This window comes from Rhinopithecus bieti, unplaced genomic scaffold (genome assembly GCF_001698545.2).
Source record: "Rhinopithecus bieti isolate Rb0 unplaced genomic scaffold, ASM169854v2 scaffold_6949, whole genome shotgun sequence".
NCBI lineage: Eukaryota > Metazoa > Chordata > Mammalia > Primates > Cercopithecidae > Rhinopithecus > Rhinopithecus bieti.
Window position 1 is genome coordinate 142,458 of NW_016805252.1, and position 14,303 is coordinate 156,760.

Sequence of the window (14,303 nt, forward strand, 5' to 3'; positions counted from 1 at the left end):
TCTACTAAAATACAAAAAACTAGCTGGGCGTGGTGGCGGGTGCCTGTAATCTCAGCTATTTGGGAGACCGAGGCAGAAGAATTGCTTGAACCTGGGAGGTAAAGGTTACAGTGAGCCAAGATCGCGCCACTGCTCTCCAGCCTGGGTGACAAAGTGAAACTCTGTCTCAAAAAAAAAAAAAAAAAAAAAAAAGGCTGATGTAGTAGCTACAGTTTAGGGGCAGAGGCAACCTGGCCTCCATGATCCCAGGTGAGAGGGCTGCGTTCATGGTTTGGGACTCCTAGCGTGGTGAGCAAAACGGGACTCACCGGAGGGTCTGGAGCTTGCACGTGGGATTCCTGAGGCTCTCACACAGCAGCAGCACCCCGGGGTCCCCCAGCTCATTCAGGCTCAGGTCCAACTCTCTCAGGCTGTGGTTCACACTGAGAGTTGAGGCCAGCTCTTCACAGGCGGCAGCAGTGAGGTGGCAGATCTTCAGCCTGCACAAAGTCCAATTCAACAAGCATTATGGAGGCTTGCTTGCTTTTTTTTTTGAGACAGTCTCACTCTGCCACCCAGGCTGGAGTGCAGTGGTGCAATGTCAGCTCACTGCAACCTCCACCTCCCATATTCAAGCGATTCTCCTGCCTCAGCCTCCCAAATAGCTGGGACTACAGGAGTGTGGCATCACGTCTGGCTAGTTTTTGGACTTTTACTAGAGACAGGGTTTCTTGCCATGTTAGCCAGGGTGGTCTCGAACTCCTGACCTTGGGTGACACGCCTGCCTCAGCCTCTCAAAGGACTGGGATTACAGGCGTGAACCACTGCGCCCAAGCCCCCGGTCTTAACAGTAACACATTTTCAGACAACCCAATTTAAAAATGGGCAAAAGGGCCGGGCGTGGTGGCTCATGCCTATAATCCCAACACTTTGGGAGGCCGAGGCAGGCGGATAACCTGAGGTCGGGAGTTCAAGACCAGCCTGAGCAACATGAAAAAACCCCGTCTCTACTAAAAATACAAAATTAGACTGGGCACAGTGGCTCACGCCTGTAATCCCAGCACTTTGGGAGGCCGAGGCAGGTGGATCACCTGAGGTTGGGAGATCAAGACCATTCTGGCTAACATGGTGAAACCCAGTCTTTACTAAAAATACAAAAAATTAGCTGGGTGTGGTGGCACATGCCTGTCATCCCAGCTACTCGGGAGGCTGAGGCAGGAGAATCACTTGAACCTGGGAGGCAGAGGTTGCCGTGAGCTGAGATCGTGCCATTGCACTCCAGCCTGGGCAACAAGAGTGAAACTCCATCTCAAAAATAAATTAATTAATAAAATAAATTAAAAAACTAAAAATAAATGAGCAAAATGCTTGAATACACATTTCTTCAAGGAAGGTGTACAAATGGCCAACAAGCACCTGAAAAGATGCTCCATCTCAGTAATCACTGGGGAAATACAAATCAAAACCGCGAGATAGCATCTCATACCCATTAGGATGCCTACTATTAAAAATAAATAGACTCCGGCCGGGCGTGGTGGCTCACGCCTGTAATCCCAGCACTTTGGGAGGCAGGCAAATCACGAGGTCAGGAGATTGAGACCATTCTGGCTAACACGGTGAAACTCCGCTCTTAAAAAAAAAAAAAAAAAAAAAAAAAAAAAAATAGCCAGGCATGGTGGTGGGCGCCTGTAGTCTCAGCTACTCTGGAGGCTGAGGCAGGAGAATGGCGTGAACCCAGGAGGCAGAGGTTGCAGCGAGCTGAGATCACGCCACAGCACTCCAGCCTGGGCAACAGAGCAAGACTCCGTCTCAAAAAAAAAAAAAAAAAAAAAACAACAACTAAAAATAAATAGAAAACCTGTAATCCTAGCACTTTGGATGGCCAAGGTGGGCAGATCACCTGAGGTCAGGAGTTTGAGACAGCCTGGCCAACACGGTGAAACCCCATCTCTACTAAAAATGCAAAAAAACGAGCTGGGCGTGGTGGTGGGTGCCTGTAATCCCAGCTACTTGGGAGGCTGAGGCAGGAGAATTGCTTGAACCTGGGAGGTGAAGGTTGCAGTGAGCTGAGATTGCGCCATTGCACTCCAGCCTAGCCTGGGTGACAGAGTGAGACTTTTTCTTAAAGAGAAAAAAAAAAGAAAAGGGACAGAATAGGCCGGCCACAGTGGGTCATGACTATAATCCCAGCACTTTGGGAGGTCGAGGTGGGCAAATCACCTGAGGTCAGAAGTTCGAGACCAGTCTGACCAACATGGTGAAGCCCTGTCTCTACTGAAAATACAACAATTGGCTGGCGTGGTGACAGGCACCTGTAATCCTAGCTACTTGGGAGTCTGAGGCACAAGAATCGTTGAACCTGGGAGGTGGAGATTGGAGTGAGCTGAGATGGAGAGCCACTGTACTCCAGCCTGGGCCACAGGGCGAGACTCTGTCTCAAAAAAAAAAAAAAAAAAGTAATAAATAAATAATAAGTGCTGGCTGGGTGCCATGGCAGTGGCTCACACCTATAATCCCAGCACTTTGGGAGGCTGAGGCGGGAGGACTGGTTGATCCCAGGAGTTCCAGACCAGTCTGGTCAACATGGCCAACATGGCGAAACCCTGTCTCTATTTAAAAAATAAAAGGAAAAAAAAGAAAAATTAGCTCGGTGTGGTAGCACACACCCGTAATCCCAGCTACTCGGGAGGCTGAGGCAGGAGGATCACTTGAGCCCCAGAGGTTGAGGCTTCAGAAAGTTGATATCACACCATTGCACTCAAGCTTTTGTGAGTCAGTGAGACCCTGTCTCAAAAAAAAAAAAAGTTCAAGATAGTTCCTGCAGATCAGACTGGGGCAGAACAAGAAACAAAACTGGGGAAGATGGTACATTTTATGTTGCATGTATTTGATCACAATTACATTTACTTTTTACTTTATTATATATTTTTTGAGACAGGGTGTCACCCTGTCACCCAGGCTGGGGTACAGTGGCTTGATCACAGCTCACGGCAGCCTTGGCCTCTAAGGCTCCCGAATACCCGGGACTCCAGGCACATACCACCCACCCCAGCTAATTATGTTTATTTTTTGTAGAGATGACATCTCACTGGTTCCCAGGCTGCTCCTGAGTGCCTGTGCTCAAGCCATTCTAGAGGGTTGTGATTACAGGCGTGAGCCACCGCGCCCAGCCCTTCTGAAGAGTTTTGATCCACGGTTGACGAAATTCATGAATGCAGAACCCATGGACCCAGAGGGCTGACTGTGCCTCATTGGCATGAAGTACTTTCATGGTATTGGGCAACCATCACTGCCATCCATCTCTGGAACGTTTTCTTTCTTTCTTTTTTTTTTTTTTTTTGAGACAGAGTCTCGCTCTGTCGCCCAAGCTGGAGTGCAGTGGCCGGATCTCAGCTCACTGCAAGCTCCGCCTCCCGGGTTCACACCATTCTCCTGCCTCAGCCTCCCGAGTAGCTGGGACTACAGGCGCCCGCCACCTCGCCCGGCTAGTTTTTTGTACTTTTAGTAGAGACGGGGTTTCACCGTGTTAGCCAGGATGGTCTCGATCTCCTGACTTTGTGACCCCCCCGCCTCGGCCTCCCAAAGTGCTGGGATTACAGGCTTGAGCCACCGCGCCCGGCCTCTTTCTTTTTTTTTTTTTGGAGACGGAGTTTCGCTTTTGCTGCCCAGACTGGAGTGCAATGGCACGATGTTGGCTCACTGCAACCTCCACCTCCCAGGTTCAAGCGATTCTCCAAAAAAAAAAAAAAAAAAAGTAATAAATAAATAATAACGTGCTGGGCTGGGTTGATGGCGTTTGGCTCACACCTGTAATCCCAGCATCTTGGGAGGCTGAGGCGGGAGGACTGCCTGACCAGGCCTCCCCAGTAGCTGGGATTACAGGCATGCACCACCACACCCAGCTAATTTTGTATTTTTAGTAGAGACAGGGCTTCTCTGTGTTGGTCAAGCTGGTCTCAAACTCCAGACCTCAGGTGATCCGCCCACCTCGGCCTCCCAAAGTGCTGGGATTACAGGTGTGAGCCACCGCGCCCAGCCATCTCTGGAACTTCTTCATCTTCCCAAATGGAACCTCTGTTCCTGTTAGATGGTAACTCCCCATTTCCTCCTCTTCTAGGCCCTGGAAGCTACCATTCTACTTTGTTTTTTGAGATGGAGTCTCTCTCTGTCACCATGGCTGGAGTGCAGTGGCGTGATCTTGGCTCACTGCAACTTCTGCCTCCCAGCTTCAAGTGATTCTCTTGCCTCAGCCCCCTGAGTAGCTGTGATTACAGGCATGTGCCACCACACCTGGCTAATTTTTATATCTTTAGTAGAGACGGGGTTTCACCATGTTGGCCAGGCTGGTCTCAAACTCCTGACCTCAGATGATCTGCCCTCTTTGGCCTCCCAAAGTGCTGGGATGACAGGTGTGAGCTGCTGCACCCGACCTGTGGATGCATTTTTAATACCATCATTCAATATGAAGAGATTTTCCATTTTATTATAGTTGACCCCAGGAAGAACTCACCACAAAGTCCGTAGTCTGCAGACTGGGTGCCTCAGTCCCTGGCACAGTAACCTCAGGCCCAAATCCTCCAGTGCATTTCCTGTCAGGTCCAACTCAACCAGATGTGGGTTGGTGCTGAGCACAGAAGCCAACTCTTGACAAGCCCCGGACTCCAGCTGACACTTCCTCAACCTTGGGAGGAAAGAGAGGTTGAAGGGGACACCATGTTGCTTTTCTGTGTCCTGATCACTCATGCCCCAGCCTTTTATCTTATTATTTAGGGAAAGGTTCTTGCTCTGTCACCCAGGGTGAAGGTCAGCGGCGTGATATCAACTCAGTGAAGCCTCGACCTCCGGGCTCATGTGATCCTCCTGCCTCAGCCTCCTGAGTAACTGGAATACATGTGTGCACCACTATACCTGCCTAATTTTGTTTTGTTTTGTTTTGTTTTGTTTTTGAGGTGGAGTCTCGCTCTGTCACCCAGGCTGGAGTACGGTGGCGTGATCTTTTCTTACTGCAACCTCCACCTCCTGGGTTCAAGTGATTCTCATACCTCAGTCTCTCGAGTAGCTGGGATTACAGGCTGGATGACAGGTGCCCGCCACCACGCCCAGGTAATTTGTGCATTTTTAGTAGAGATGGGGTTTCACCATGTTGGCCAGGCTGGTCTCGAGCTCCTGACCTCAGGTGATCTGCCCACTTTGGCCTCCCAAAGTGCTGGGATTACAGGCGTGAACCACTCCTCCTGGCCTATACCTGGCTGATTTAAAAAAAAAAAATTGTAGGTCGGGTGCAGTGGCTCACGCCTGTAATTCCAGCACTTTGGGAAGCTAAGATTGGTGGATTATTTGAGGTCAGGAGTTTAAGACCAGCCTGGTCAACATGGGGAAAACCCATCTCTACTAAAAATACAAAAATGTTAGCTGGGTATGGTGGTGGGTGCCTGTAATCTCAGCTACTTGGGAGGCTGAGGCAGGAGAATCACTTGAACCCAGGAGGTGGACGTTGCAGTGAGCTGAGATCCCGCCACTGCACTAAAGCCTGGGCGACATAGCAAGACCCAATCTCCAGGGAGAAAAAGAAAAGGTGGGGGATGGCCCCGGGACTCTTCCTCATGTGGAATTGAGTATGGAGTCAGAGGAGGGCAGAAGGAGGTCCTCTAAAGAGCCTAGAGTCCAGGGCCAGGGTCTTAGGTCATGGGGTTAAGGGCCAGCCCTGATTTAAAGGTGGAGATTTGAGGATTACCAGCATTGTGTGGTATTTCATGCCCCAGGAGACAATGAGCTTAAGAAGTTGCTCCCGGGAATAGAGACTCACTGAATCATCTGCAGCCTGCATTGGGGATGCCGCAGGCCCTCACAAAGTAGCATCATGCCTGGGAATCCAACACCATTGCCACTGAGATCCATCCTTGTTAAATTCCTATTGGCTATGAGAGCGGCAGAGAGGTCCTCACAGGCTGAGCTGGAGATGCGGCACCTCTTCAGCCTGGGGTGGAAAAGAGGAGGAAGGAGCTGGTCATTTCCTTTGCGCCAGTTTTGTGGATTTTTTTTTTTTTTTTTTTTTTTTTTTTTTTCCCCCTGAGACAGAGTCGCTCTGCCACCCAGGCTGGAGTGCAGTGGCACGATCTCGGCTCACCATAACCTCTGCTTCCTGGGTTGAAGCGATTTTCCTGCCTTGGCCTCCTGAGTAGCTGGGATTACAGTCGTGTGCCACCACGCCTGGCTAATTTTTGTATTTTTAGTGTGCCACCACGCCTGGCTAATTTTGTATTTTTAGTAGAGATGGGGTTTCACCATGTTGGCCAGGCTGGTCTCGAACTCCCGACCTCAGGTGATCCACCCGCCTTGGCCTCCGGAAGTGCTGGGATTACAGGTGTGAGCCACCGTGTGTGATGGCATTTCACTCTGTTTTCCAGGCTGGAGGGCAGTGGCACCATCATGACTCACTGGGGCCTAAACCTTCTGGGCTCAAGCAACCTCCCACGTCAGTGTCCTGAGTAGCTGGGACTACAGGTGCACACCACCACATCCAGCTATTTTTTTTTTTTAAGAGTTTATCGCCAGGTGCGGTGCCTCACCCCTGTAATCCCAGCATTTTGGGAGGCTGAACAGGGCGGATCACCTGAGGTCAGGAGTTCAAGACCAGCCTGGCCAACATGGCAAAACCCTGTCTCTACTAAAGAAATACAAAAAATTAGTCGAGTGTGGTGGCGGGCACCTGTAATCCCAGCTACTCAGGAGGCTGAGGCAGGAGAATCGCTTGAACCTGGGAGGCGGATGTTGCAGTGAGCTGAGATCGCGCCATTGCACTCCAGCCTGGGAGACAAGAGCAAGACACCATCTCCAAAAAAAAAAAAAGAAAAGAAAAGAAAAAATATTTATCTTTTAGCTGAGAGAGTTTATTTTTAATATATTTTATATATATTTTTTGAGGCAGAGTCTCGCTCTTGTTGCCCAGGCTGGAGTGCAGTGGTGTGATCTTAGCTCACTGCAATCTCCACCTCCTGGATTCAAGCAATTCTCCTGCCTCTGCCTCCCAAGCAACTGGGATTACAGGTGCCCAGCACCACGCCTGACTAATTTTTGTATTTTTTAGTAGAGACGGGATGGGGTTTCTCCATGTTGGCCAGGCTGGTGTTGAACTCTTGGGCTCAAGTGATCCTCCCACCTCGGCCTCCCAAAGTGCTGGGAGAGTGCTGGGAAAGTGTGAGCCATCACACCTGGCCAATATGTTTATTTCAAAATATCATATTGTATATGATAAATTTTACCTGTCATGGAAAGCAACAAGAATAATATAAAATGTTTTGTTGCTTTGTAGTCAAATACACTCCAAAGGTTGCGCCCCTTAAAGAATTCAAGGTCCTGGCCGGTCGGCGCAGGCTGGTCAAGCGCTCGTAATCCCCCGGCACACTGTTGGAGGTCTGAGACGGGCGGATCACGATAGCGGTAGGAGATCGAGGACCATCTGGGGCTGCGCACACCGCGCTGCGCTCTACCTCCCAAAAGAACTACAAAATCTAGGCGGGCGACCCGGATGCGCGCGCGCCTCGTCAGTCCAGCTACTCGCGCGGCCTGAAGCACGGAGAATCGGGCGGTAACCCAGCGACGCCGCGGAGCTGCACATGAGCCTAGCGATCCCCGGCCCCACGCAACCTCACGCCCGGGCGACCAGAAAAAAAAAAAAAAAAAAAAAAAAAATTCAAGGTTGTGTGCGGTGGCTCAAGCCTGTAATCCCAGCACTTTGGGAGGCCGAGGTGGGTAGACTACCTGAGGTCAGGAGTTTATGACCAGCCTGGCCAATGCAGTGAAACCCTATGTCTACTAAAAACACTAAAATTAGCTGGGTGTGGTGGTGCACCCCTGTAGTCCCAGCTACTCAGGAGGCTGAGGCAGGAGAATTGCTTGAACCTGGGAAGCGGAGGTTGCAGTGAGTCGAGATTGTGTCACTGCACTCCAGCCCAGGCTACAGAGCAAGACTATCTCAAAAACTAAAAGATAAAAAAAAATTTGGCTAGGCACAATGACTCACACCTGTAATCTCAACAGTTAAGGAGGCTGAGGAGGGAGGATCACTTGAGGCCAGGAGTTTCAGACCAGTGTGGGCAACATGGTGAAACCCCATCCCTCCAAAAAAATACAAAAATTAGCTGGGTGTGGTTGCACACGCTTGTTTTCCCAGCTATCGTGATGCTGGGGCAAGAGGATCACTTGAGTCCAAAAGTTTGGGGTTGCAGCGAGCCATGATTGTGCCACTGCACTCCAGCCTGGGTGACAGAGCATATCAGTGTCTCAAAAAAAAAAAAAAAGTAAAAATAAAAAATATGGAGACCCACACAGCGGGATGACCACATGAAGACAGAAGGCAGTGATCTGCAGACCCAGGACAGAGGCCTCAGAAGAACTTAACCTGCCCACAGCTTGGTCTTGGACTTCTAGCACCCCCACAACCTGCCTTGAGAAAATACATTTATGGGGTGAAGCCACTCAGTCTTTGGCACTTTTTTTTTTTTCTTCCCCTGAGACGGAGTCTCACCATATCACCCAGGCTGGAGTGCAGTGGCACGATCCCGGCTCACTGCAACCTCTGCCTCCCAGGTTCAAGTGATTCTCCCGCCTCAGCCTCCCAAGCAGCTGGGATGACAGCCCTCCTAATTTTTGTATTTTTTGGAGAGATGGCATTTTGCCATGTTGGCCAGGCTGGTCTCAAACTCCTGACCTCAAGTGATCTGCCCACCTTGACCTATCAACATGCTGAGATTACAGGCGTGAACCACCGCACCCAGCTTTATGGCACTTTTTGCTGGCAGCCGTAGCCAATGCATACACCATCCCGTGATAGAACCTTTGTGACCAAGCCCCATGAGAGGCCACGGTAGGGACCACCTGAAACCCCCAGACCAGCCTGCACTCACCTCAGGTTCTGAAGTTTGCAGCTGGGGTGTCTGAGTCCTTGACAGAGAAGCTTCACCCCCCGGCTGCCCAGAGCTTTCCGGTACAGAGCCAGCTCTGTCAGGTTTGGATTGGTGCATAGGGCCGCTGCCAGATGTTCACTGTAGGCGTCCGGCAGAACGGTCCTCTCTGGTCTGCTTGAAGGAAAGGCAGGTCACTCTGGTGTTACTGGGTGCTTGACAACGATGGCCTTTGCATGTCATTTTACCATTTATAAAGCATGCTATCTTTTTTTTTTTTGAGACGGAGTTTCGCTCTTGTTGGCCAGGCTGGGGTGCAATGGCGCCATCTCAGCTCACCGCAACCTCCACCTCCTGGGTTCAAGCGATTCTCCTGCCTCAGCCTCCAGAGTAGCTGGGATTACAGGCATGAGCCACCACGCCCAGGTAATTTTGTATTTTTAGTAGAGATGGGGTTTCACCGTGTTGGCCAGGCTGATCTCGTACTCCTGACCTCAGGTGATCCACTCGCCTCAACCTCCCAAAGTGCTGGGATTACAGGCGTGAGCCACCACGTCCAGCCAAAGCATGCTATCTTTTAACTTTTTTTTTTTTTTTTGAAGGCCTTGCCCTGTTGTCTAGGCTGGAGTGCATGGTGAGATCATGGCTCACTGCAGGCTTGACCTCCTAGGCTTAAGCAATCCTCTCGCCTCAGCCTCCTGAGAAGCTGGGGCTACAGGTGTGCACCATCATGCCCAGCTAATTTATTTTATATTTTTGGAGATGGGGATCTCATTATGTTGTCCAGGCTGCACCTGACTCGATCTGAAACTCCTAATCATTAATTAGTTGGTTTACTTGTTTCTTTATTATCTGTCTCCGTTCTCATTAGGATGTGTGCTCTCTTGGGAGCACTGGCTTATTCACACAGTCTTCTGTCTACAGAACAGTGTTGGGTCCACAGATAAAAGGGACGTAGAGGCTGGGTGTGGTGGCTCACACCTATAATCCCAGCATTTTGGGAGGCTGAGGCCAAGAATTCAAGACCAGCCTGGCCAACACGATGATACCCCGTCTCTACTAAAAAATACAAAAATTAGCTGGGTGTGGTGGCACACTCCTGTGGGCCCGGCTACTTGGGAGGCTGAGACATGCAAGGGGGAGGTTGCAGTGAGCTGAGATCGTGCCACTGCACTTCAGCCTTGGTGACAGAGCCAGACTCTGTCAAGAAAAAGGGACTTAGTAATATTTGTTGATTGAAAAAATTCTCCCAGATATCAACCTCAATTTAGTCCCAATGGGTGTTGTTTAGTCTCTGCTGTGGCACTATTGACACTTTGGGGCCAGAGGGACTGTCCTGTGTACTGCAGGGTGTTTGCAGCATTCCTGGCCTTTACCCACTAGATGTCAGTAGTGTTACTTGCTTCCCAGTTGTGACCACCAGAAAACATGTCTCCAGACATGGCCAAATGTCAGAGCAAAATCACCCCTAGCTGACAGGCACTGGTTAAGAGCATGAACCTCAAGACCAAGGCGGGTGGATCACTTGAGGTCAGGAGTTCAAGACCAGCCTGGCTAACATGGTGAAACCCCGTCTCCACTAAAAATACAAAAATTATCCCGGCATGGTGATGGGCACCTGTAACCCCAACTACTCAGGAGGCTGAGGCAGGAGAATCGCTTGAACCCGGGAGGCAGAGGCTACAGTGAGCTGAGATCGCGCCACTGCACTCCAGCCTGGGACACCGAGACACTTTGTTAAAACAACAACAAAAAGCGTGGGCCAGGTGCAGTGGCTCATGCCTGTAATCCCAGCACTTTGGGAGGCCAAGGTGGGCAGATCATGAGGTCAAGAGATCAAGACCACCCTGGCCAATATGGTAAAACCCTGTCTCTACTAAAAATACAAAAAATTAGCCAGGCATGGTGGCGCCTGTAGTCCCAGCTACTTGGGAGGCTGAAACGGAGAATCTCTTGAACCCGGGAGACGGAGGTTGCAGTGAGCTGAGGTCATGCCAGTGCACTCCAGCCTGGGCAACAGAGGAAAAAAAAAAAAAAAAAAAAGGCATGAATCTGAGCAGTCCCAGGGATACTTACAGCTGCACCAGCAGTGTGTGTGCTCCTGCAGAGCACCTCGCCCAGTCTTCCCCGTCCGCGCTGTAGGTGGCGCCATACAAGTGCAGCACCTGGGCACTCCTGCAGTTCTTCACACAGAAGGAGCAGACCATGTGCTCCATCTTGGTGGCGATGTTGCTGACCACGATTACCTGGAAGTGGCTCAGGGCCTGCTGGATAAACTCCTCCTCCTGGATCTCGTACAAGCAGCTGAAGAACTCCAAGGAGCCCTGCTGCAGGGTGGAGCCGTCGCTCTGAGCTTTGCTTCGGATCCACTGCAACAGTTCCCTCTTGATGTGCGGCGATACCTTCCAGCATAGACTGTTCTCCAGGTAGCTCCTGGTCTCCTCGTTCAGGAGTCCAAACAGGAAGCGGATGGTGAGTGCCAGGAAGCTCCTTTCAGAAAACGCGTACTCGGTCAACAGCCTGATCACGTCCTGGTCTGGGCCTGCCCCACACTCCCCGTCATCCAGGATATAGTACATAGCTGCAAAGAATTCCTGGAAACTCAAGTGGATGAAGCTGTAGTACCTCTCACAGTTAATGTCCTTCTGGAAGATGTTCATGTTGAGGAAGGCAGAGACATCCGCCCCATCTAGGCCATGCTTCCGAAGGTCCTGCTCCTCAAATAGGATTTTCTGATTCCAGAGGCCATCTGCCGCCAAGGAGCACAACCCTCTCTGGTTGGGTGGGGGCTGGAGGCGTGAGGTCCTGAGCTTGGGTTTCGTCAGACTGAGCAGGTAGAGCATATACACCGCAGTGGTGGTCCTGGATGTCTGTCTCAACAGCCCCCCACCCTCCAGCTGCTGCTGGAGGCAGGTACACACCACCCAGCACACCAGGGGGACGAAGCACATGGTGAAGAGAGGCTCGTTGTCCCTCACATAATTGAAGACTTGGCCCGCCTGCTCTGTGTTGTGGAAATACTTGTAGAAGTACTCCTTCCTTTCTGCCTCAGAGAAGCCCAGGATCTCCACGTGCCTGGGGTGCTCCAGCAGACGGTGGAGCTTCTCCAAAGCCGTGGGCCGCGTGGTGACGAGCAAAGATAGCTCAGGGAGCAGCTTTTTCCGAATTAAGCTGTTAAGAAGCAGCTCCATGGGCGGCTTCTCCTCCCAGCAGAGGCACCAGGGTCCCTGAGGATCATGGAAAGAAGGCTTGAGCTCATCGAAGCCATCGATGATGAAAAGGAGGCGCTCGGGAACTCGGACGAGCTCCTGGAGAGGCGCGCTGGGCTCGGGCCAGCAGCCGGAGATGAGGTCTTTCATGCTGCATTCCGTGTCACTCTGGTTCATCTCCCTGCAGTTGATGTAGAAGAGATAATCAAATCTGCCTTGGAAGAGCTTCCCGTCCGCCCAGTCCAGCATCACCTTGTGTGCCAGCATGGACTTGCCTATCCCTGCCGCGCCTTGCATGACCACAGTGCGCGGTGGCTCGGGGCGCTCCTCGTCTGGTTCAAAGAGGGTCTCTATTTCGATGGGGCTGGCCTGGTGTCCCACGGTCCTCGCGTGTCCCCGGCCTATGTCCAGAAGCTGCTGCTGGGCCTGCATGGGGTTTGAGTGCTCCTTCACCAGCAGGAGCCGGGTGTACCGGTGGCTGAGGTTGACACATTCCCCTAGGCGCGCGTTGCGGTCTTCCATGAGCCGGAATTTCCTGCGGACATAGTCTCTGTAGGCTTCCTGAGGATCTAGGGGAGAGGAATGAAAGTTTTGCAGAGGACTCATCAGCAACCTCTGATGAGTTCATGAGGTAAAGCGCTCCTCATCTGGCTCAAAGAAGGTGTGTGCCTGTAGTCCCGGCTACTTGGGAGGCTGAGACGGGAGAATTGCTTGAACCCAGGAGGTGGAGGTTGCAGTGAGCCGAGATCCCACCACTGCGCTCCAGCCTGGGCAATGGAGCGAGACTTCCACCTTCAACTTGACCTGCAACCTCCGCCTTCCAGGTTCAAGTGATTCTCCTGCCTCACCCTCTGAATAGCTGGGACTACAGATGTGCTCCACCACACCTGGCTAATTTTGTATTTTTAGTAGAGACAGGGTTTTGTCATGTTTTCCAGGCTGGTCTTGAACTCCTGACCTCAGGTGATCTGCCTGCCTTGGCCTCCCAAAGTGCTTGGATTACAGGCGTGAGCCACCATACCTGGCCTTTTAGCCTCCCTTGTTGCCCTTGCTTGTATGAGATGGCTTGGTAGCCATCTTTCAGCCGTGAGGTGACAAGTGTCAGCACAAAATGTGGACATGGAAAGGTTGATGAGTTGAAACATAGGAGGAAACTGCCCCTTTGATGGTGTCATTAATCCACCCCATGAATTCCTCAGTCATGCATTTGTGCCTGGCGTACACTCCATGGGGTCTTCTGCTCTATGTAGATGAATACATGTAGGTATATGGCTTGAGGCTCACCTTTTCTTGGAGTGACAGGAGAGATTTCCAGAAGGCATGTTGACTGGTTCCCAAGTGAGGATGGCCCACCAGCTGGGGTATCTGGAAAAGAAATTGTGCAAGATGAACTAGTACACATCTAGCTAGTAGCACTGCATCATATGAGCTGCGATTACGTCAAAATGCCTGCATAACTCCCTGCTCATCCACACCCCAGAATGTTCTGTAGTCACTGCATAGGCCGTGTGTGGGAAACAGCTCATCCCTTGTTCCTTGTAGCCCACCCTCCTTCCTAGGTCCCCCTCATGGTCATTGCCACCTCCATCCATCCAATCAGTCTTTTTTTTTTTTTTGAGACAGAGTCTTGCTCTGTTGCCCAGGCCGGAGTGCAGTGGTACGATCTTGGCTTACCACAACCTCCACCTCCTGGATTCAAGCGATTCTCCTGCCTCAGCCTCCCGAGTAGCTGGGATTACAGTTGTGCACCACAATGCCTGGCTAGTTTTTGTATTTTTTATTTTATTTTATTTTATTTTAGAGACAGAGCCTTGCTCTGTCGCCCAGGCTGGAGTGCAGTGGCGCCATCTCGGCTCACTGCAAGCTCCGCCTCCCGGAGCTTGAGCTCCCGGAGCTCAAGGCAGATTTGAGGCCATTCTCCTGTCTCAGCCTCCTGAGTAGCTGGGACTACAGGCGCCCACCACCACGCCCGGCTAATTTTTTGTATTTTTAGTAGAGATAGGGTTTCACCATGTTAGCCAGGATGGTCTTGATCTGCTGACCTCATGATCTGCCCACCTCGGCCTCCCAAAGTGCTGGGATTACAGGCGTGAGCCACTGCACCCGGGCCCAATCAATCTTTTTAACTGGGAAGTTCGGAGTCAGTCTGGACTCCTCCCTTGTCAGCTCTAGGCCACATCTCATCCATTTTTTTTTTTTTTTTTTTTTTTTT

The 14,303-nt window shown here is 51.1% G+C and overlaps 1 protein-coding gene across 4 annotated transcripts in view; it reads right to left on the reverse strand.

Moving 5' to 3' along the window:
* Positions 1-14,303, reverse strand: part of NLRP12 (NLR family pyrin domain containing 12) — a 29,284-nt gene that overhangs the window by 5,531 nt on the left and 9,450 nt on the right. For 2 of the 4 annotated variants that reach the window (XM_017871782.1, XM_017871785.1), the window contains exons 2-7: positions 13,376-13,456; positions 10,959-12,660; positions 8,886-9,059; positions 5,786-5,956; positions 4,490-4,660; positions 309-479 (exon numbers count right to left, since the gene is read on the reverse strand). In XM_017871782.1, coding sequence (XP_017727271.1) covers positions 309-479; positions 4,490-4,660; positions 5,786-5,956; positions 8,886-9,059; positions 10,959-12,660; positions 13,376-13,456 — 2,470 coding nt within the window. The remainder of the gene's footprint in view (positions 1-308; positions 480-4,489; positions 4,661-5,785; positions 5,957-8,885; positions 9,060-10,958; positions 12,661-13,375; positions 13,457-14,303) is intronic. The other 2 variants (XM_017871783.1, XM_017871784.1) reach the window with 2 other exon arrangements.